This window comes from Elaeis guineensis, chromosome 7, assembly GCF_000442705.2.
Source record: "Elaeis guineensis isolate ETL-2024a chromosome 7, EG11, whole genome shotgun sequence".
In the NCBI taxonomy this organism is placed as follows: Eukaryota; Viridiplantae; Streptophyta; class Magnoliopsida; order Arecales; family Arecaceae; genus Elaeis; species Elaeis guineensis.
Genome location: NC_025999.2, coordinates 17,573,218 through 17,598,150, shown reverse-complemented (window position 1 = coordinate 17,598,150; position 24,933 = coordinate 17,573,218). Strand labels below are relative to the sequence as shown.

The window sequence follows — 24,933 nt, the reverse complement described above, 5'->3', positions numbered from 1 at the left end:
TGCAGCTAACTAGTGTCCCAGTGTTCGTCACACAAATGGTCTGGTAAAGTATGTATTTGCCTTCATCTGTCTCAAGAAACTGAAGGTCTTTGGAGTAATTGAAGAAAGATATTAATTATAATGCACTAGGATAAGTTAGATCATTTGTACCGAATGTTTCTGAGCCCTGGTGAGGGTGGACATTTGTGCTGAAGCTTTGTGCAGCCTATTGTGAATGATGCGCGATGCAAATTCTCTCTTTTTGTCAGTGGGTTCACTTGATTTTCCATCTTCACCAAAGATTTTGAGAGAAGCAAAAGCAGCACATCAACCAAGAGCCAAAAAACAAATTTTAGACAAAATGTCTGAACCATCAGAGGCTAAGATTTACCTTTTATTTAATTAGTATTCATATCCATTGTTACCCACACAGCAGTGGCGGCAATGCTTTGACTTCAAGGATTTTTGATCTAAGTTTGTTTCCTACGAAGTTGTGTGCTCATTCTACTGATCTATTATAAGATTTTAAATTTAATGGGACGAAGGTGTTTTGATTTCTTTATGAAATAGAAAGCGTCTCAATTTTTTTATAGAATGAGATTTTCAGCTGTTCTGTATCGTCCTGTAATTTTGGTCATGCGATAAATATCTTTTATCTTTTTTCTCTTTTCTCTTCTTTTCTTTCTTCCTTGTTTTTTTTTTTCTTTATTTTTCTCTACTTTCTTTTCTTTCTTAATTTTTTTTTATTTTTACTTTTTTTTTTTTTTCAATTTTCTTCTACTTTCATTTTTATTTTTATTTTTTTATTTTTTATTTTTTTCTTCTCTCCGTGTGGATGAGTTTTAGAGTCTCGGTACATTTTGGTCTGGTTATCTCACAAAAAGGAAACGGTTGGGATGCCCCTTCTCTCATTGGGATATAAAATATTAATTTATTATTTTGACATAATCATTCCTCCCAAAAGATTAGACCCAGTCACATTGGTCCGCTCTCCCAAGCATTTATTAACCCACACCCATGACCTGTTTCAGTCATCACCAGGGAAAGCTGCATCATCTTCCCAGTTTAACTAACAGAGGGAACAGCCTCCCTTTCAAGTTAAAGCTAAGGCATGCGTGGAAGCAATTTATGCTCCTGCGATGGAGGTTTGTCACTTGGGCTGGGTCTAGGCCCAAGACCCGCAGATATTTATCCGATGGGTCTGGAATCTGATACTAGTATTGGACCTATTTATTTAGATCCGGATTGGATAAACCATAATGTAAACGGGTGGAGTCTAGATATTTAATATTCAGACTCGAGACCCATAATATAATATAATATATATATTAAAAATATTTAATATTCATCCCAGACCTTCTCTCTATCTCTCAGTCTCCCTCTCTCCTTCTCTCTGTCTCTCTGAGGACCCGATGGCGCCTCTCCCTCTCCACCATGAGATCCGCTCGCCGGCGGTCGGACCCTGACACCAACACTGGCCCTCAACTCCCTTCTCTAGCTCTTCTCTTCCGATCCACCCAAACTCGCTCCTCCTCATCGTCAGCAATGAGGTCATGGCCACCGTCGATCGCAATCTCATCGCCCACCTCATCCCCACCATGCACTCCCCCTTCGCCACCCTGACCGAGGTTGGTTTCTCCGAGATCCGCATCTCCACCTCCCACTCTCGGCATTCTCTCCGTCTCTGAGCCCCCATCCTCCGACCACTTCTGTCGGAGCTACGATCGTGCCATCTTCGCCCCCATGCTCGATTTCTATCGTGGGGCCAAGACCTCCTTTGTCGTGAACACCCATGCTCGCTAGCGGTCAGACCCCGGTACCAAGGCCGTGGATAGAGGAGATCCGGACTACCTCTCCCCCACGAGATCCACTCCCCCTCCCTCTGCCTCGCATGATCTTCGCTGCCATCCGGGCTGCCTCTCCCCCTCCACCACTGCCTTCCGTGGCTCCGTTGCTCCACATCCCTTCCCTCTGCCTCGCATTGTCTTCGGTGCCATCTGAGCTGTCTGTAACGAGGAGTTTCGAATCTCGAAATCAAATCCGGATATCTGGGATCCATTAGAATCCGGGTCTGATACTTTAAGACCAGACCCGTCAGGTATTCGAATCCAGGTAATTAAGATCGGATCTGGGTCTGGATATTCGGATTCCGATCCGAACTTGATCCATTGACAGATCTACTTAGATTTACCGAAAAGATGGTAAACACAAATACCTGGCTACCACGGACATAAAATTGTGAATGGTAATACAGATTCAACATGTCACTCCAGCAAAATAAACACATATAGCCTTGAAAGTCTTGGATGCAACAAATATATAATTTAACAGGTGACAATGGTCAGAGAAAGAAGCCTAGAGACTAAACACAAGGTTGGTCATAAAGCATACTGCATTGTCTACCTAAACCCCTACAAACAGGTGTTTCCAGACTTTTCATAGTGCAGCCTCCTGTCTCTTGGGTCTTGTATCCTGCTGGCCTCGACCTGTTGGAAATATTAATGACATCCAAATCTCATTCTCAATAAAATAATATAGCTTCAATATCTCCTCCTTGAGGGGCTCCTGGAACGGCGAGCGCGCGGTGACCTGTGGAAAGAGATAAAGCAATGCTTAAATATGGAGTACTTCTCGGACGTTTCTTATCACTATGGAAAGTTGAATGAAAAGCTACTTAATGGACATCATTGAAAATGGAAACTAGGAAGTTGCAATATTGCTAGAGTATGAAAGTAGGTGGAGTTGGTTTAAATAAATAACAAGTATCACTATCATCATTTCACCTGGTGCTTGATAAATCTAGAAAAATCAGGAATGATACGAAAGAAAATACAAAAAAAAAAATCACCAATTCATCTTGTTAATTTCAATATGGTAATGAAATAACTAAAGATGGCAATGATTCAGGTTTGGGTTGGCTTTCACTTATCCATATCGAAACATAAATTACATGAGTCAGATCCGAATGCAATTTACAATCCTATACTCATGGTGAACCCGAAATATAATTGGTCTTTAGTCAGGTTTTAGGTTACTACACAAATCTGCTGGGTTGTTTCTAGGACCCATCGTTAGAATGAGGTGAGCCAAAATTGCAAGCATGAGGAGCCAAGGGCGGAACCTGATACTCATTGGAATTAATGAACCTCGTGCACATGTCCATTGCACAGACACTCATTGACATCACTTGTCATGTTCTCCATCATGAGAAGGAAATAAAAATTCTGGGATACTCTTGGAAGCAAAGGGATAAATAGTCGTCTCAGCTGAGATCACTAAATGAAAGAGAATTATTTTCATCATGTAATTATGCATGAATTCATATATACTATCGAGTTGGCCAATGGATTGCAGGTCTGAATCAGCCTATACCCAGGCCCAACCCAACAAGGTTTCATATTTGATATTGGGGAGCCAAACTTGGAGTTCTTTACCATACTGATATAATTTAAAATTTTTTTTATCAGTTTAATGTGCGCAGATTCCAACTTATTTACAAGAATGATGCAAAAGTTATAAAATGCCATTTCAAATGGCATTTTTTTTGAGAAAACGCCATTTAAAATGACGTTTATTTGATCGAAGTAAGCAAAAAAAAAAAGTGAAAGCGTCATTGTGAATGGCACTTCTTCTAAAAAAATACCATTTTGAATGGCATTTTTAGAAATGCCATTTAAAATGACGTTTCTTCTAAAAACGTCATTCAAAATGACGTTTATATATATATATATATATATATATATATATATATATATATATATATATATATATATATATATATATATATATATAACATCAACGTCTCCTTCTCGATCCTTCTTCTCCAACGACGCTCCCTCCCCGATCCTTCTTCTCCAACGACATCTCCTCCCCGATCTGTTCTGGTAAGCCGTCGCCCCCCTCCCCCTCTTCTTCCCCCCATCCCTCTTCCTTCTCTCTCCCTCTTCCTCCCTCGGCCCCCTCCTCCCCCCATCCGACAGCCCCCTCGCCGCCCGTCGATTCCCCCCCCCCCCGGGCTGGATGCCCCCTCCTCCCCCCATTTGACACCCCCCCCCCACCAGCTGCCCCCTTCCCTCCCACCCCCGCCTCCTCCCCCCATCCGACACCCCCCCCGCCTCCCGTCGGTTGCCCCCTCCCCCGCCGACTGCCCCCTCCTCCTCCCATCCGACAACCTCCTCTCCCCCCCCACCGGCTGCCCCCTCCCCCATTCGACACCCCCCATCCGGCTGCCCCCTCCCCCTGCTAGCCCTCTCTTCTCTCTCCCTCTGCCCGACCGGCCACCCGTCCGACGCCCCCTCCCCCTCCCATCCAATGCCCCCCACCCACACCACATCCCCCTTCCTCTTCCTTCTCTCTCTCCTTTTAGATTTTTTTAGTCATTTTTTTCTTTTTTACTAATGTATCTGTTAATATATTAATATTATTTGTTATATTATTGAAAATCGATCAAAATTTGATTTTTTTCTAAAATTTGATTAAAAAATTTAAATATATTGTATTGCATAGAACCGTAGAACTATCTCTTGATTGATGTACATATTTTACGGCATCCGTACATTTATATATTTTTATACGGATGGAAGAATTATGTACATTGGTCAATTGACTGTCCAGTTTGGACAGTTTGAAAATTACAATTAATTCTATAGGTAATTATAGTAATCAAACAATATATAGAGGATTTGAAAAAAATTTTGGATAGTATTTTTTCTTAGTTCTCCTCATACATCTCCAGTCGTATGGAGAGAACTAAGGAAAAAAACTGTCGAAATTTTTTTCGAATCCTATTGCATATCGTTTGATTACTGTAATTACCTATAAAATTAATGCAGTTCTTGAATGAGATATGACCTATCTTTACCTATTAGTTGATGATAGGATGCATTTATTATGTAAACTATTTTATTAAAATAATTATTAATATTAAATATTTTGATTTTAATATTGTCAGAATTTTTTGAGAAAATGGCCAATGCTCGGATTCGTCTACTATTGTATTATGATGGCACAATAGAAAATAACAAAGATGGCATGCAGTACAGTCAGTCTGCAAGTCGGATGGTTAGACTGTCTTCATCATTATCATATCAAGAATTATTGGACCATCTATACAGTGATATTCTTAGAGACAAAGAAAAATATGAAATCAAATTAAGGTGGAGATCTCCTAATTTATCGGGATAGTTAATGAAGAGCAAGTATATTTTTAGTTCCAATTGAAGATGATGAAGATGTCCAAAAAATGCTGACATTTTTTTTAAAATTTTCAGAATACCGATATATTAAATTATATATTGAAAAGAAAGATGTACCATCTACTGAAAATACTACTCAAATGATGGTTCTAAGGTTTGGATACTTTAGTAGACTTTTAACCCAAGAGGACAATACCCCTGGATCTTCTTCACCTTTCGTAAGTCCAATGGTGCAAACCATTAGTGTTGAGGCCATATTTGCAGAACAGTATTCTAATACTGTTGGCCCTAGTTGTCCAATTATTTAAAGCTCTATAGTAAAATCTTCTATGGTGATTTTGTCTATGATGACTTCTTCTATGCTGGAAGTAGCAGTAAGTGTAGGATACGACACTCAAATAGGGAACGATGGTTAGGTCAGCACTGGAATAAATTCTGATAATCAAGGTTTTGGATCAGATAAGAATGAGACTGATGAAGAATGGCTTGATGAGGATAGTAACAATAATGAAGATGAAGAAGGTGATGAAGATAATCAGCCTGATATTATAGGAGAACTTGAATCTCGTTTGCATGAAGATGATAATGTAGGAGAATCTGAACCTCGTTTGCATGAACCTCCATAATTTTTTAACAACTTAAATTCAAGATGATGGTGTTAGTGCTAGTCGAAGATTGAACTCCGACTCTCAATTTTAGAACTCCTCAATGACTGAATTTTCTATAGGTCTGATATTTCAGAGTAAAAATGAGCTAAAGAGAGTTGTTGATCTTTAGCACATTCGAAAGTATTGGATATACAATGTAGTTCAGTCACATTCAAAGTTATGGTCCATACGATGTGCATCATCACATACTGAACAATAATGTAAATAGAGGCTTCGTGCTACAATTTTGAAAAAAATATAAATATTTTCAGATCACAAAATATGAGGGTTGTCACACTTGTTTGTTTACGAGATTGAGTCGAGACCACAAATATGTCAGTGGAAGAATGATTGGTACACTAGTCCGATATTTGGTTGAGAAAGATCCAGGTGTTAAAGTTGAAGCTATTGTGGCAGCTGTTAATGAGCAATTTCAATATGCAGTGTCATACAGGAAAGCATGGTATGGAAAACAAAAGGTATTGGTTGATATTTATGGAGAATGAGAGCCGTCTTATGCAAAATTATCCTATTATATGGTTGTAGTCCAAAATGCAAACTCTAGCACTATTGTTTCATGAAATTTCTTCCCAACTAGAAATTTCATTGTGCGGGTTTTAAATTATATTTTTTGAGCTTTCCTACCATCCATCTAGGTTGGAGGCACTGCTGTCCTGTGATCAGCATCGATGGCATGCATTTGTATGGAAAGTTTAAAGGTAAGATGCTAATTGCAATAGGAGTTGACGTAGAGAATGAAATTTATCCCTTAGCATATGCAATTGTGGATGAGGAAACGACTGCTAGTTCGAGTTGATTTCTTTTTCGGCTCAAGATATATATCGTACAAGATAGAAATAGAATATGTCTAATTTCTGACAGACATTCAGGTATATTGAATACCATTGTAGATGAGTCTATTGGATGGAGTCGGTCACATGCCTATCATCGATACTGTTTAAGATAAATCTACAGCAATTTCAACACTCACTTTAAAAATGCACAGCTCAAAAGAGCAATATGGCAAGCAGAGAGCACTCATCAAGTTCGCAAGCTCAACTTTATCATGGGTAGAATCAAGACAGTGAATGTAGAGGCTTGGAGTTGGCTGTCTGAGTTGGAACCAGAGAAGTGGACATTGGCATATGATGCCGGCATGCGCTATGGTGTTTTAACTACAAATTTATCGGAGATTTTTAATAGTATCTTACGAGAAGCTAGAAATATGCCAATTACAGCTTGTGTTCAAATGACATTTTACCATCTTGTGAAATATTTTAATATAAGATGTGTCCAAGCTTCAAGATATGTATAGAAGAACCCAAATAGTTTTTTTACTCCTCATGTTGCAATTAAGATTGCAAAAGATCAAGTTAAAGCTAACCAGCATATAGTAACAACATTCAATATCCAACAAGGCATATATGAAGTGCTTATGAGGAGAGCAAGTGCAGAGTTAAGAGGTGGAGAAAATTTTCAAACTGTGACTTCAAGTGACAGAAAATATTCTTATGGAAAGTGGAGCATCTATAGATATCTTTGTTCACACATTTTAGTTGTGTCAAAAAATTATTGTACATTTTAGTGGATTCGTGGACGATGCATACACAGTTGCGGCATATATGAATGCTTGGAGTGATGAATTTTATCCATTACAACATGAAGATTATTGGATGTCCACACATATGTTCACATGTATTCCTGATCATCATTGTTTGAGACCTAAACAGAAAGACAGGTCAAAGTCAACAAAACTACGAAATGAGATGGATGATAGGCAAATAAAAAACAAGAATCATTATGGCATTTGTAGGGAACAGGATCATGATCGTCATCGCTGTCCTAGGTTACTTCCACACACATCAACTTCAAGAAGTAGAAGATATTAAAAGGCAGCAGATATATTGCTCTATGTATTTTTAGAGTTATGTATTAAATTATATATTTTCGATAGTTGAACTATTGTGTAATCTATGTTCAAATTGTATATTATTCTATCCATTGTTCTATGTATGATTGCAGAGTTATATTTATCATAAAATGAATTAGTATCATATTTCTTATGCTCTAATACTCTTGGGATGTATGTAATTATTTTAGAGTTATTAGTGTATTATGGCTTACGAGGGATGGCATCTGGACCCTCGAGACTGCAGTATTCTTACATTGCGGGAGACCCATCGCTCACAGACCATCCTAGATGGCAATATAAGCATTATATTCTTAATCTTACTATTTATATTTTAAAAAAAAAATCTTGTTTGAGAGATACATGTTATCTAATTATTCTATATTATTGCAGGAGCCCAGATACCTTCGATTACGATGAGTCGATGCTGACATATGGAGGATGGAGGATATTCCAGATAGAGTTATAGATTATTTACGATATCTGAGGTTTTATGGAGTCTATCGGATTGGGCGGATACAGATGGATGTTGATCTTATTACTGTCTTACTTGAGAGATGACGTCCAGAGACACATTTCATATTTCATTCGGTGAGACGACCATCACATTACAGCATGTTAGTATCCTCACCGGACTATTAGTTGATGATGAGGCAGTTACAGGAGTTGATTCCACTCTTAGCATTCCAAAGTGACAGCATATGTGCTATCGATTTCTAGGATTTTAGCCCGAGATATAGTTTTTTAATCATTCACGATTGAGGATAGAGTGTTTAAATGATCATTATCGATATTTCCACATTGGAGATTATGCACCTGAGGAGATGGTGCGATAGTATATCAGGGGCTACATACTGCGATTATTAGAGGGTGCTCTTTTGCCTGATACTTCATCTAACAAGGTGAAGTTGATATTTTTACCGTTATTAGAGGATTTAGATTTCACTCGTAGGCTCAGTTGGGGCAGTGCAGTACTAGCTTGCCTGTATAGAGCTATGTGTCGGGGTTCTGCAGCAGACCAGTCAGAGATTATTTTGTATTATTGCAGGTATGTGATATACAAATTTTAATTTTCTATATTCTATTATAGTTCTGATTGGGCATATCATATATGATTTTTTTTTGAATTGACAGATTTGGACATGGGAGAGGATGCCGACTATCAGTCCATTGCAGAGACAGTTGTTTTAGATGCCACCAGAGCAGCATGACTCCGATGTTCCATTCAAATTAGATGCACCTTGGGGATATAGGTATACAAATATTAATTCCATTATTTGCAACTTACTACTGTTTTTAATCCGATGAAATTCAATTAATGTGAACATTCTGTCGAGCAAATGAAATGTTGCATTCGACGTTCACCATGTATCGATAAAGATGGCACGAGTTTATAGATGTCAGCTGGATACATTGATTGATATACGTAGATGGATAATTTTAATTTATGTACAAATATTATTTTATAGTATTCATAGTTTATTAAAAAATGAGCTTACTAATTTGATTTTGTTTTTAACTCTATCAATTTTTGTGGGAGCCATACACAGATCAGATATTATCCATATTACCACAGAGTTGCATAGATGGACATGATATATGGATTGCTAAGGTACCGCTTATTTATTTTGATGTGGTGGAGTGGTACCTTCCAGATCGTGTGCTATGGTAGTTTGGCCGAATTCAGGGCATCTTAGAGCAGTTTGATATCAGCTAGCTACTTCATCGTATTGATCGACGAGGAAGAGCTCATATTGATTGGCGTATCAGATATGCACAGTATATCACCATTTGGAATGCACGATGAGATCATATAGTTTATGGTGATCACATATTGGGAGGTCATTCATATATCGAAGATTATATGATTTGATTTCTTAGCATTATAGTATCGATCATCGGATAGTCTCAGTATGCAGTTTTAGGATACGAGGGTGAGAGTTCTACGGTGCACATGTTGGTAAGGCCTTAAAAATTATATTTTATGTCAATCTTATATTCAATTTCAATTCATTAAGTCTTCATTTTACTTCTCATCGTTAATGCAAAATATTTTATATAACTATATTATATTTTTATTTTATGATCTATAATATATTGCTAATTTTTTTTTGTTATGTAGACTGATCATTTGTCGGGTCTTATGTTGGACACTCGTCGTGCTTTATCTATGATTGATGAGGACGAACAGATTCGGATACTATAGGAGATGGAGAGATCATATTTAGAGATATTGACGGTGATTGGAGAATCCTATGCGGCAGATATGAGATATACACTATCACCACAAGCTTCAGATATACCAGCACCATGTATTCCGTAGATGTCATCATCACATGCTGCACTTATGCCATCATTTTTTGATCCACAGATGCTAAGGTCTTCATCTTCCTACATGCCTTAGATGACAGCATCGGGTCCAAGTTGGCATCATGACTCTTCATCTGAGTGATCTGATTTTTTTGTTACAAGTCCATCATTGGATCCATATGAGGGGGTTGAGGGTCACTTAGCTCGTAGATGCTCCAGTAGCACATATTATTCCTGATATGCATACTCAGAAGACGTCCACTGTTATAGGAGAAGGGTCATCACAGGTGACATAGGAGTAAGAGCGATCGTTGAAGAGCTTTGTGAGAAGGTCCAAGCGGTCATGGGCACCACGACGTCCTTGTGGGACTTAGTATTTGTTGGATTTATAGTACTATGGAATTTTTTTTGTAAACTGTATATTTTTATTGTATTTTATATTATTTATTATTATTTCTATCAGAGTTTTAGATATTTTGCTTGTTTAATTCAAGTGTAAGGATGCTATAGATTTGTGATGATCTTCAGATGTGTTTCGAAAAAAGGTTGAGAAAGAAAATGTCATATTAAAAGAGCTATCTAAATTAGTTTAAAAAATAGTATCATGCATCAAAAAAATATAAATAATAATAAAAAATATATTATGCATCCAAAAAAGTTATTTTAAAAAATATAATAAAGTATATCATGCACCGAAGGTTAAGATGAAGAAAAAAAATTACCTTAAAAACATCATTTGGACATATGCTACCACTTTTTAGTCCCCAGATGTCAGGGCCTTTATCTTCCTATATATCTCAGATGACAGCATCAGATCCGAGTTGGCATCATGACTCTTTATCTGAGTGGTCTGATCTTTTTGTTACAGATCCATCATTGGATCCAGATGAGGAGATTGAGGGGGTCACTCAGGTTGTAAATGCTCCAGCAGCATCTATTATTTCTGATATGCATGCTCAGGAGACGTTCACTGATATAGGAGAGGGGCCATCATAGGTGACATAGGAGCGGAGCGACCATTGAGGACCTTCATGAAAAGGTCCAAGTGGCCACGGGCACCACGACGCCCTTGTGGGACTTAATATTTTTTGGATTTGTAGTACTATGGGATTTTTTGGGTAAACTGTATATTTTTGTTTTATCTTATATTATTAATTATTATTTCTATCAGAGTTTTAGGTATATTGCTTGTTTAATTTCAAATGTTATGATGCTAGATGGTTTGTAATGATCTTTAGATGTATCTCGAAAAAAAGTTGGAAAAAAAATGTCATGTTAAAAAACTATTTATATTAGTTTAAAACATAATATCATGCATAAAAAAAATATAAATAATAATGAGAAAATATATCGCATCCAAAAAAATTAGTTTAAAAAATATAAATAAAACATATCACAGGTTGAGGTGTGAAGAAAAAAAATTAGAAACGCCATCTTGAATGGCATTTTGTGGCTGGATTCCACGTAGCTGGGTGACTTGGATCAAAGAAATACCATTTCAAATGATGTTTTCTCAAGAAAAATCCCATTTCAAATGACGTTTTATAATTTTTGCATCATTATTGTAAAAAAGTTAGAATCTGCATTAAACTGGTAAAATTTTTTTTAAATTGCATCAGTATGGTAAAGAACTCGCCAAACCTACACCCATTAGATTAGAGCTTGTTTTTCAGAGTCCTTTACCGTACTAATGCAATTTAAATTTTTTTTATCAATTTAATGTAGATTCTAACTTTTTTACAACAATGATATAAAAGTTATAAAATGCCATTCAAATAGCGTTTTTCTTAAAAAATGCTATTTGAAATGGTGTTTCTTTGATCCAAATCAGCCATCTACGTGAAATTCAGTCACAAAAAAAAGTGTCATTGTGAATGACGCTTCTGAAAGCACCATTATGAATGGCACTTTCAAAAATACTATTCATGATGGCGCTTTTCAAAGTGCCATGCCATATGGCATTTCTCAAAACGTCATTCAATATGATGTTTCTCAAAACATCATTCAACATAGCATTTCTATTTTTTTCATCGCACTTTAACCTGTGATATGTTTTATTTATATTTTTTAAACTAATTTTTTTAGATATGATATATTTTTTTATTATTATTTATATCTTTTTGGTACATTATATTATTTTTTAAACTAATTTAGATAGCTCTTTTAATGTGACATTTTTTTCTTCGACCTTTTTTCGAGACACATCTAAAGATCATGACAAACCATATAGCATCCTAACACTTGAATTAAACAAGCAAAATATCTATAACTCTGATAAAAATAATAATAAATAATATAAGATAGAACAAAAATATACAGTTTATAAAAAAAATCCTATAGTACTATAAATCTAAAAAATATTAAGTCCCACAAGAGCGTCGTAGTGCCCATGGCCGCTTGGACCTTCTCACAAAGGTCCTCAATGGTCGCTCCTGCTCCTGTGTCACCTGTGATGGCCTTTCTCCTATATTAATGGACGTCTCCTGAGCACATATATCAGGAATAATAGGTGCTGCTGGAGCATCTACGAGCTAAGTGACCCCCTCAACCCTTTCATCTGGATCCAATGATCGACTTGTAACAAAAAAATCAGACCACTCAGATGAAGAGTAATGCCAACTAAGATCCGGTGCTATCATTTGGGACATGTAGGAAGACGAAGGCACTAACATCTGTAGATCAAAAAGTGATGGCATATATCCAAATATTATTTCTAAGGTAATTTTTTTTCTTCACCTTAACCTTCGGTGCTTGATATATTTTATTTATATTTTTTAAATCAATTTTTTTGGATGCGTAATATATTTTTTCATTATTATTTATACTTTTTTAATGCATAATATTATTTTTTAAACTAAATTAGATAACTCTTTTAACGTGATATTTTTTTTCTCAACTTTTTTTTGAGACACATCTGAAGATCATGACAAACCATAGAGCATCCTAACACTTGAATTAAACAAGCAAAATATCTAAAACTCCAATAGAAATAATAATGAATAATATAAGATAGAACAAAAATATACAGTTTACAAAAAAAAAATCCTACAATACTACAAATTCAAAAAATACTAAATCTCATAAGGACGTCGTGGTGCTCGTGACCGCTGGATCTTCTCACGAAGGTCCTCCACGATCGCTTCTGTTCCTGTGTCGCTTGTGATGGCCCCTCTCCTATATTAGTGGACGTCTCTGGATCATACATACCAGGAATAATAGGTGCTACTGGAGCATCGAACTGAGTGAACTTCTCAACCTCCTCATCTGGATCCAATGATGGACTTATAACAAAAAGATCAGACCACTCAGATGAAGAGTCATGATGCCAACTCAAATCCGATGCTGTCATCTGAGGCATGTAGGAAGATGAAGATCCTAACATCTGTGGATCAAAAAATGATGGCATATATCCAAATGATGTTTCTAAAATAATTTTTTTCTTCACCTTAACCTTCGATGCGTGATATATTTTATTTATATTTTTTAAACTAATTTTTTTGAATGCGTGATATATTTTTTAATAATTATTTATACTTTTTTGATGCATGATATTATTTTTTAAATTAATTTAGATAACTCTTTTAACGTGATATTTTCTTCCTCAACTTTTTTTGAGACACATCTGAAGATCATGACAAACCATACAGCATCCTAATACTTGAATTAAACAAGCAAAATATCTAAAACTCTGATAGAAACAATAATGAATAATATAAGATAGGACAAAAATATATAATTTACAAAACAAATCTCACAATACTACAAATTCAAAAAATACTAAGTCCCACAAGAGTGTCGTGGTGCCCGTGGCCGCTTAGACCTTCTCACGAAGATCCTCAACGGTCACTCCTGCTCTTGTGTCACCTGTGATGGCTCCCCTCCTATAAATAGTGGACATCTCCTGAGCATGCATATCAAGAATAATAGATGTTGTTGGAGCATCTACGAGCTGAGTGACCTCCTCAACCTTCTCATATGGATCCAATGATGGATCTGTAACAAAAAGATCAGACCACTCAGATGAAAAGTCATGATGCCAACTCGAATTCGATGCTGTCATTTGGGGCATGTAGGAAGATGAAGGTCCTGACATTTGTGGATCAAAAAATGGTGACATATGTGCAGCATGTGATGGTGACATCTGCGAAATACGTGGTGCTGGCATATCTGAAGCACGTAGTGACGGTGTATATTTCATATCTGACACATAGAATGCTCCAATCGCCGTCAATATCTCGAAGCATAATTTCTCCATCTCCTGCAGTATCCGGATCCGCTCGTCCTTATCAATCGTAGATAGAGCACGACGAGTATCCAATAGAAGACCTGACAAACGATTAATCTACATAACAAAAAAAATTAGCAATACATTATAGATCATAAAATAAAGATATAATATAGTTATATAAAATATTTTGCATTAACGATGAGAAGTAAAATGAAGACTTAATGAATTGAAATTGAATATAAGATTGACATAAAACATAATTTTTTAGGCCTTACTAACATACGCACAGTAGAACTCTTACCCTCGTATTCTGAAACTGCATACTGAAGCTGTCCGATGATCGATACTGTAATACTGTAAGCCATAACACACTAATGACTCTAAAATAATAACATACATCCCGAGTGTATTAGAGCATAAAAAATATGATACTAATTCATTTTATGATAAATATAACTTTGCAATCATACATAGAATAATGGATAGAATAATACACAATTTGAGCATAGATTACACAACAGTTCAACTATCGAAAATATATAATTTAATACATAACTCTAAAAATACATAGAGCAATATATCTGCTACTTTTAATATCTTCCACTACTTGAAGTTGATGTGTGTGGAAGTAACCTAGGACAGCGATGACGATCATGATCCTGTTCTCTACAAATGCCACAATGATTCTTATTTTTTATTTACCTATCATCCATCTCATTTCATAGTTTTGTTAACTTTGACCTATCTTTCTGCTTAGGTCTCAAACGATGATGATCAGGAATACATGTGAACATATGTGTGGACATCCAATAATCTTCATATCGTAATGGATAAAATTCATCACTCCAAGCATTTATATATGCCGCAACTGTGTATGTATCATTTACGAATCTACTAAAATATACAGTAATTTCTTCACACAGTTAAAATGTGTGAATAAGGATATCTATAGATGCTCGACTTTCCACGAAAATATTTTTTGTCACAAAGTCACGTTTGGGAATTTCCTCCACCTCTTAATCCTACACTTACTCTCCTCGAAAGTACTTTATATATATCTCGTTGGATATTGAATGCTGTTACAGTATGCTAGTTAGCTTTAACTGAATTTTCTGCAATCTTAATTGCAACATGAGGAGTAAAAAAACTATTTGGATTCTCCTGCACATATCTTGAAGCTTGGATACGTCTCATATTAAAATATTTCACAAGACGGTAAAATGTCATTTGAACACAAGCTGTAATTGACATATTTCTAGCTCTTCATAAGACACTGTTAAAAATCTCCGACAAATTTGTAGTTAAAATACCATAACACATACCGGCATCATGTGCCAATGTCCATTTCTCTGGTTACAACTCAGACAGCCAATTCCAAGCCTCTACATTCACTGTCTTGATCCTACCCATGATAAAGTCCAGCTTGCAAACTTGATGAATGCTCCTTGCTTGCCATACTACTCATTTGAGTTGTGCATTTTTAAAGTGAGTGTTGAAATTGCTGCAGATATGTCTTAAGTAGTATCGATGATAGACACGTGGCAGACTCCATTCAATAGACTCATCTGCAATGACAGTCAATATACCTGAAAGTTTGTCAGAAATTAGATATTCCATTTCTATCTTGTGCGACATGTGTCCTGAGCCGAAAAAAAAAAATCAACTCCAACAAACAGTCGTCTTCTCATCCACAATTACATATGCTAAGGGATAAATTTCATTCTCTGCATCAACTCCTGTTGCAATTAGTATCTTACGTTTAAGCTTCCCATACAAGTGCGTGTCATTGATGCCGATCACAGAACGACAGTAACTCCAACCTTGGATGGATGGTTGGAAAGTCTAAAAAATATAATTTAAAATCCACACATTGAAATTCCCAGTTGGAAAGAAATCTCATGAAACAACAGTGTCGGAATTTACATTTTGGAGTGCAGCCATATAATAAGATAATTTTGCATAAAACGGCTCCCATTCTCCATAAATATCTACCAATGCTTTCTGTTTTCCACACTACGTTTTCCTATATGACACTGTAGATTGAAATTGCTAATTAACGATTGCCACAATAGCTTCAACTTTAACACTTGGATCTTTCTCAACCAAATGTCGGACTAGTATGTCAATTATCCTTCCACTGATATGTTTGTGGTCTCGACTCAATCCCGTAAACAAATAAGTGTAACAATCCTCATATCTTGCGATCTGAAAAGCATAGTGTGGATAATGCACATCGTATGTGATATCGAAGCCTTTATTTATATTTTTGTTTAGTATGAGATGATGCACATCGTATGGACTACAACTTTGAATATGACTGAACTACATTGTATGTCTGATGTTTTTGAATGTGATAAAGATCAACATCTCTCTTTAGCTCATCTTTATTTTGAAACATCATATCTATAGAAAATTCAGTCATCGAGATATTCCAAAACTGAGTCAGAGTTCAATCTTCGACCAGCACTAACACCATCATCTTGATCTAAATTTAAGTTGCTAAAAAATTATCGAGGTTCATGCAAATGAAGTTCGGATTCTCCTACATTATCATCTTAATGCAAATGGGGTTCAAGTTCTCCTACAATATCGGACTGATTATCTTTATCACCATGTTCATCTTCATCATTGTTACTGTCCTCATTAAGTCATTCTTCATCCGCCTCATTCTCATCTGATTCAAAACCTCGATTATCAAAATTTATTTCAATACTGACCCAATCATCGTCCTCTATTTGAGTGTCGTATCCCACACTTACTGCTACTTCTAACATAAAAGAAGTCACTATAGACGAAATCACTATAGGAGAAGTCACTATAGGACTTTGAATAATTGGACAATTAGGATCAACAGTATTAGAATGCTGTTCTACAAATATGGCCTCAACACTAATGGTTCGCATCATTGGACTTACGAAAGGTGAAGAAGGTCCAGAGGTATTGTCCTCTTGGGTTAAAAGCCTATTAAAGTATCCAAACCTCGATACCATTGTTTGAGTAGTATTTTCAATAGAGGATACATCTTCCTTTTCAATATATAATTCAATATATCGATATTTTAAAAATTTCAAAGGAAATATCAACATTTCTTAAACATCTTCATCATCATCAATTGGAACTAAAATATATTTGCTCTGCATTAACTATCCTGATAAATTTGAAGATCTCCATCTTAATTTGATTTTATATTTTTTTTTCTGTTTATAGGAATACCATTGTATAGATGGTCCAATAATTCTTGACGTGATAATGATGAAGACAGTCTAACCATCCGGCTTGCAAGCTAACTGTACTGCACACCATCTTCGTCATTTTCTATTGTGCTATCATAATACAATAGTAGACGAACCCGAACATTGGCCATTTTTTCAAAAAATTTTGAAAATATTAAAATCAAAATATTTAATATTAATAATTATTTTAATAAAATGGCTTACATAATAAATGTATCCTATCATCAACTAATAGGTAAAGATAGGTTCTATCACATTTAGGAATTGTATTAATTTTATAGATAATTATAGTAATCAAATGATACGCAATAGGATTCAAGAGAAATTTCAAAAATATTTTTCCTTAGTTCTCCCTACATGACTGAAGATGTGTGAAAAAAATTAAAAAAAAATACTGTCTAAAATTTCTTTCGAATCTTCTGTGTATCGTTTGATTACTGTAATTACTTATAAAATTAATTATAATTTCTAAACTGTCTAAACTGGACAGTTAATTGACTAATGTACATAATTTTTTCATCCATATAAAAATATATAAATGTATGGATGTCGTAAAATATGTACATTAATCAAGAGATGGATCTATGATTCTATGCAATGCAATATATTTAAATTTTTTAATCAAATTTTAGAAAAAATCAGATTTCGATCGATTTTCAATAATATAACAAACAATATTAATACATTAATAGATACATCAAATTAACGAATACATTAACAAAAAAAAAATGACTGAAAATATTCAAAAGGAGAGAGAGAAGGAAGAGGAAGGGCGGTGCAGTGTGGGTGGGGGCGTCGGACGAATGGCCAACTGCACAGAGGGAGAGAGAAGAGAGGGCCAGCAGGGGCAGCCGACGGGTGGAGGGGGGAGGGGGTGTTGGATGGGTGGTGGAGGGGTCAGCCAGTGGGAGGCCGGGGGGGTGTCGGATGGGGGGAGGAGGGAGCAGCCAGTGAGGGGGAGGGGCAGCCGGCCAGGGGGGTGCTGTCGGATGGGGGTCGGGAGAGGAAGAGGGGAAGAGGGAGAGAGAAGGAAGAGAGGCGAGGGGGGGAGAAGAGGGGAAGGGGGGCGGCGACTTACTGGAACGGATCGGAGAGGGGGCGTCGTCAGAGAAGAAGGATCGAAGAAGAGGCATCGTTGGAGAAGAAGGATCGAGAAGGAGACATTGAGATTTTTTTTATATATATAAAAATATATAAATATCATGTTGAATGACGTTTCTAAAAACGTTATTTTGAATGATATTTTTTTAGAAGAAACATCATTCACAATGGTGCTTTCATTTTTTTTTTTTTTTTGGACTGGATTTCACGCTGACTTGGATCAAAGAAACGCCATTTCAAATGATATTTTTTCAAAAAAAAAGTCATTTAGTATTTTATAACTTTTGCATTATTTTTGTAAATAAGTTGGAATCTGTATTAAACTGATAAAAAAACTTTAAATTATATCAGTATGATAAAGAATTTGTTTTTCATACTCAAATCTGAATTATCACCCATACATATGAGATGTCATCTCAATGACTGATTGAAAAGGAAGAGGCTGACAGCCACCGTCCATATGCTTTGCCCACAAAACAAAAGGAGATAATGTTAAATCACATACAAATAAAAAAAACCACAAAAGGCAGGCCCAGTAAGACAAGGCTCCTATCATCGCAGGCTCTGAAAAAGGCCAGATGTACACAACCTTAACCCTGTATGTAGAGAAGGTAAATCTGTGTTTTGAACCTGTGATATCCAAATCACAATGCAGCAATCTTATTGTTGCGCCAAAGCACAATCTCAAAAAAAGTGATCCGGTGCACAAGGCTCCTGACACTACAAGATCTAGGAGGGTTAGATGCATGCAGCCTTACCCTGCATGCACAAAGGCTATTATGTGTTTCAAACATGTGACACCCAGATCACAATGGAGCAACATTACTATGAGCCTAAAAACTATCTAATGTAACAAATAGAGAAGCTCCAGAAAACTCAAGTTTTGAAATGTATACACATCATAAAAGGAAAAAGAAAGTAATAGCAACGACAATTATGTATAATCTGCACAATACCCAATTTGGAGGTATAAACTTTGCATATCAAATTAAATTTGAAACTTCAGACCAACCAACTGAAAGTGAAAATCTGACTAAACGACACACACTACATGCAAAGAATACAAATTACTTGAAGATAAAAGCTTACCTCCTCCCCATGTTTCTGCGCCTGATAGGACCTTTGCTAAATGCCCAGTCAACATATATGGTTTGTGTGAGGAGCTCGGTTCCATTCAGCATTGTAATTGCATCTTGTGCTTCCTTGAAGTTCTCATATTCAATCAGCGCATAACCCTGAAAGAAACATTCAAATTTTAATGCACCTGCAGCAGTCAAGGAAAGAAACAGAAATTACATACAAATGCAAAGGGTGGAAGGTTAAGGCTATATAACCTGCTACCAAATGCAATGACAATGAATAACAAAAACCTAAACCACTGGACGTGATCATCAACAAATCCTAAAATGCATAAATGAAAAAAATAGTAAAACTTCTAGCATTTGCATCCATTGTTGTTAAATCTTACAATTCAAGATCCAAATCAAGATTGAGATAAATGATCTGAATCTCATCCATGGATTGAGATCAGGATCATAAGATATAGAAATGTATTATGGTGCCTACAATCTCTTTGAGCATAAGATCCAATTTAATTATGCTATTCGCATATAGCATTATGTGTAAGTCCATTTTCTATAATTTATTTGACTATATGACTTCTAAAATTATACAGGTCTTGAGTAGTAAGATCAGAAAGCCTGTAATTGGAGTCCATGGAGTTAAAAATATGAAGCAAACTTCATAGCTTTCCAAGTAATATCTTAAATCTTGTTTAGCTAAAAAAATTCTAGCTAAAAGTATAATTGAATTTATAGGTAATATACCAATATCTCAAAAAATCAGGCACGTATTTGCTTCATCAAATATGTTACACATAAGCTAATGATCGTGTAAAGCAGACTTATTGTATGGATGGCTTTTTATCTTCAGTTCATCTACTTTATAGCTGACTCATATTTCAGTCCTTAATTCTATTATATTTTATAGTTTTTCAAAGAATTCAGAGAAAACCTTACGATCTATGATCCAAGATCCAATCCAATCTAACCCCTCCAGGACTTATGACTTGATCCTGATTTTAACAACATTTGTGCATCAGTAGTAGTCATAGAGGAGCCATAATTTTACAAGTCATTTGGCATGTGAAACGTAATATGCCAGTACCTTACTGAACATGGCATTAGCATAAAATCAGCAGCAGTAATGCTTGGCGAGCTCCCATGCTCGCGAAGCATTGACATGGGACAGCACAGCATGACATGTTACTTTCTGTAAAAGTGCCAAAATTACATTGCCACCAGCATTTAATCCTTAAGAGAAACTTGAAGTTGCTTGGTGTTGCTTAAAAGAATGTTCTTTTCTGACTTGTAAAGTCAAATAAGTACTTTCTTAAAAAAATCAAGTGCTTCCGAACAACAATTGGGAAGTCCAACAAGAAGCATAAGCCAAAAAGTGTCCTTTAGGAGAAAGTGGAAAAAAAAACTAGCTTTTGGCTTTTGCTCTTGTGAGCTCGCTCCTTGTCTTCCAAGCATGTAAGCTCATCCTAAAAGGTAGTTCTATATGGGATCACCAAATACAAAAATGTACCTTTTATTTAAGATTTAAGAACTTAAAATGAAAGTGATTTTTTTTAAAAATGACTTTTCAAAAACAGAAGCAACAGCAAACAGACCTCTAGCATTTAGGAATTCGAGTTTAAACATTAAACTGATAATAGGGATAAAAGCTTTGAAAGATAAGAGTTAAAATCAAAACAACTAAAAGAAAATATCATATGAGACAAACAAAGTCTATCTTGTTTCAACAAGAAAATGACAATGGTTCCATAATAGTACAAATTTTTTTTGGCTCTTTTTAAACTTTCAAAGCATCTTGTTTGCATCTTTTCTTTTCTTATTTTTAAGAAAAAAGCCTAGAGGTGTCTTAAAAAAATCAAGGAATCCCAATGATAGAACTTATCATTTTTTTTAGTTATAACAAGAGTGGAGATGGCACATGTTAACTTTGATAATGATTGGAAGAAATTGAATTCCCTTTTATCTTTGCTTTCTTTTAATATACTTTATCTAAGCTTAAGGATTCACCTCGTCTTTAGATATAATTGCCTTTGGGATCATATCTTTGTTCCCCATGCAGCTTTTCAGCACAAAAATCCAAAATATTCATATTTATTTTCAAATTTGATATTAATTTCAAATCCTCATGTATTTTGGTATCCAAATCAATTAACAAAGATAAAAGAACTTGTTTTCTTCTGAATAAACTTAAAAAAGTAGGGCTTTATTGCCACCACAAATAGAGCTCTTTTAGCAAGTAGAACATTAAGATTTTAGTTCTATGTTTTTTATGCTAGTGTAGTCATATAAGCTCTGTTTTGGAGCACAAACATCCTTCAACCTAATAACATGTTTTCTCTAGGCATTGACATGATTGAAAGAAAAATGTTTTTGTATCACCTTGTGGTATTTTTTTTGGATTAGTTTGTATGATGGATATGGTGTTGATAGAATTCCACTGTTCCTCTTCCTTCTTGCATGTTTGATTTTTTATCAAGGAAACAAAAATGCCTTCTTTAGGAAGTGCAGAAAAGGACCAAGCCCAATCATTTTGGCAAGACATTAGAGACAAGAACTTGCATCAAATGCGATTTATGAGAATAGCTATAACGAAGAAATAATGCAAATCCAACATTTCGTTGGTGGTCATGAAAACAGTAAAAATTGTCCTAAGGAAACTGTAGAGACATCAAAAAGATTTGCGAAGTACATGGGAAAGCACAAAAGTGTCATGGCTCACATAAAAACTTGTTCAGAACCATGATTATGTAGGTGTCGGTGGTTCAACGAATAAGACTTACATCACAAGTGAACCACATACAAAGAAGAAACCCTTCTCTTGAGGTTGGGGGTGGTAGTGGGGTTAGGTCATACCAGATAAGGGTTAGGTTGAATACAGGATAGATTAAAAATCTGTTGACCCGAACTAGATTTGTTTATAAATGGGTCAAAAATCTAGATCGGAATAAGAAATAGGTAAGCTAACCTGATCTATAATGGGTTGAATCAAGTTAAATAGGTTAAACGGTTAAGCATTGCGACCTCTACCTATGGTCCCTATCCATGCAAAAGAAATCTTGAAGACGTGCTCAAAGGAATGATAAAAGAAAAAACTGCATTAATTACCACTAACATTCACGTAAAGAAAAAAAGGGTTGGCTTCTAAAGAAGTATGAATGCATCAAGCTGGAATACTCTATGATAGAATCCAATTGAAGAGTTTCCATGTGGTAGTTGAAGCTTGAGGACCATTTGGCATGGGCTTGTGTCTCCTACTTACAAAGAGTTAGGGAGGTCCCCACTTAAGAAAAATGGAGAGTAGAAAGGATATATTGTACATATCTAGCCATGTAGAAGAGAGTTCTCAGTGTCAACAATACTTATCAGGGCAGTTATACAAGTGATGTCTCTTCGAATGAAATTTACTTACCTTCACAAATCCAGTGCGACGGTTAAGATTGAGATGCAAGTTCTTGACTTGGCCAAATTCACGGAAGGCATTATGGACATCATCTTCTTGTGCCTCTTCATGAACCCCAGTGACCAGCACAATCCATCCCTCAACAGCTGTATACAGGTGTGTAATACAGGTTAGCTAAAAGTAATGCTATCTGTTGCAAAAATTAGTTGTTCAGAAACAAATATGTAGTCTCAAGATCATGAGACTATTCTTATGTTTGCGAAAAAAGAAAAAAAAGAAAAAAAAGAAAAAAAAGAAAAAAAAGTAAAGAAAAGTAACAGCTTTGTGCTAAACTTGGAAATAAATACCGATCTAATTAAACTAGGAATGTCCATCAACAGGAGTAGAATATAGGCAAACACAAGCAGCATCTCATAATAAGCTGTGAGATAAGAGAGCCACAAGATAATTCACATGTAGTTATTGTCACAAGACAATGGACCTCAGAAGCAAGGGAAAACACAACCAGATCACCAGAAAGAATGCTCTTAAAAAGTTGAATTTTATTAAACTTGTCATTGAGTCATCGAGTATTGGTACGTATTATACTGTATTATAACATAGGAGCTAATTCTTCCACCATAGGTAAGAAAACAGCCTGCTGTGTCCAAAGAATGGCAATCTGAATATTTCACCTTTTCTACCCTCCACTGTGATACTCGCAGGCACCATACTTTTTTCTACATGTTAGCCAAAATGAAAGGTTACAGTCTGCTGTTTCTATTATGAATAGCAAGGGACAACTACAGGCACCTATGAGTGTCAGGCAATTTTGTCGATGTTCAGCATAAAAACTAGCACAAACATGTTGATATATAGCTCTATAGCATCCATCTATGGTATTTAAAAATGGAACTAGGTTGAATGCTTCAACATGGCTTTATATTGAAAGTTATAGCTTTTAGATTCCAAAACTAGCATCAAACATGTTTATATATAGCTTGGTATTTTAAAATGGAACTAGGTTGAAGGCGTCTCAATGGCTTTATATTACAAGATATACATTTAGATTCACAAAGAAAAGAAAGCCCTTTGAAGAATGGGTTTAACTTACGAAAAAACAAAAAAGCATGGTTTAAGAAACCTAAGGGTACAATCTCTCTATCTCTCTATAATTTACTCTTTTACAACTGTCTTCAACAAAATTATAGTTATTAGCATTGTTGAATAGAAGCTGTTTATGTAGAAAAAAAAGAATGAGATTCATGAATTTTCTATCTACTTAAAAATATACACCAAATTAATGCCTCAATATGAAAATACACAACTTCAATACTAGATATTCCCTGTGAACATCTTTATTTACCACCATTTCCAAACAAATAAGCCCCAGGCACAGTATAATATGGCAAGCAAATCAAGAGCATAGAAACACAGAAGAACAAGAACAAGAGAAACAACATTAGAAGTACTCAAAAATGAATAACATGTAAATGAAAGGAAAAAGCAAGGGAGAGTGGACGGATTAAACACACATCGCTGGGGGCCGGGCCCGCCATCGGAGTCGAGGGAATCGAAGTCCCGGGCGGCAAGGCGGCTGCCTTGGTCGGGTCCCGCATCCTCGCGGAAGCCCCTCCCTTTGGTCTTCCGGGTCTCGCCGAAGGCGAAGGAGGAGGCGCCGCCGGTGACGGCGGAGCGAAGCTTGGGGGCAGTGGCCGTAGGGGAGGCGTCCGCGTGGGCGGCGGCATCCTCGTCCATGAGGTCGTCGTCGTCCGGCTCGAAATCTACCACTTCGACGTCCCCTGCGCTCGCGGCCATCTTCACCACCTCCTTTCTGCGTTCGCTTCAGAAAGGAAAAGAATAAGAGCGAACT

The 24,933-nt window shown here is 36.0% G+C and overlaps 1 protein-coding gene across 7 annotated transcripts; it reads right to left on the bottom strand.

Annotated features, from left to right (window-relative positions):
- Positions 1–2,267: 2,267 nt before the first annotated feature.
- Positions 2,268–24,933, bottom strand: LOC105060451 (RNA-binding protein Y14A). 7 transcript variants are annotated; one of them, XR_012142833.1, is made up of 5 exons: positions 24,587–24,933; positions 23,091–23,227; positions 19,692–19,837; positions 14,132–14,382; positions 13,690–14,033 (listed from the first exon to the last, which is right to left on the bottom strand). XR_012142833.1 is itself a non-coding variant. In XM_073260935.1 (5 exons), the coding sequence occupies exons 1-5, from the start codon at positions 24,876–24,878 to the stop codon at positions 14,378–14,380; spliced, it is 633 nt and encodes a 210-aa protein (XP_073117036.1). In that variant the 5' UTR covers positions 24,879–24,932; the 3' UTR covers positions 13,690–14,377. The 7 variants fall into 7 exon arrangements, 6 of the variants coding, with proteins under 6 accessions (XP_010942468.1, XP_010942469.1, XP_073117036.1 ...); XM_073260935.1 differs by adding an exon at positions 14,570–14,622 and having other exon boundaries at positions 13,690–14,382; positions 24,587–24,932; XM_010944166.4 differs by lacking the exons at positions 13,690–14,033; positions 14,132–14,382 and adding an exon at positions 2,268–2,568 and having other exon boundaries at positions 24,587–24,929.

Bases quoted from the DNA above. Each gene is read 5' to 3' on its own strand.
- LOC105060451 (XM_029260545.2), bottom strand. From the start codon at position 24,878: ATGGCCGCGAGCGCAGGGGACGTCGAAGTGGTAGATTTCGAGCCGGAC. The intron at 23,228-24,586 runs ATCCGTCCACTC...ACCTGTATACAG, and splicing joins CCCCCAGCGATGTGTGTTTA to CTGTTGAGGGATGGATTGTG. The intron at 19,838-23,090 runs GTAAGTAAATTT...TGTTTCTTTCAG, and splicing joins GTCGCACTGGATTTGTGAAG to GGTTATGCGCTGATTGAATA.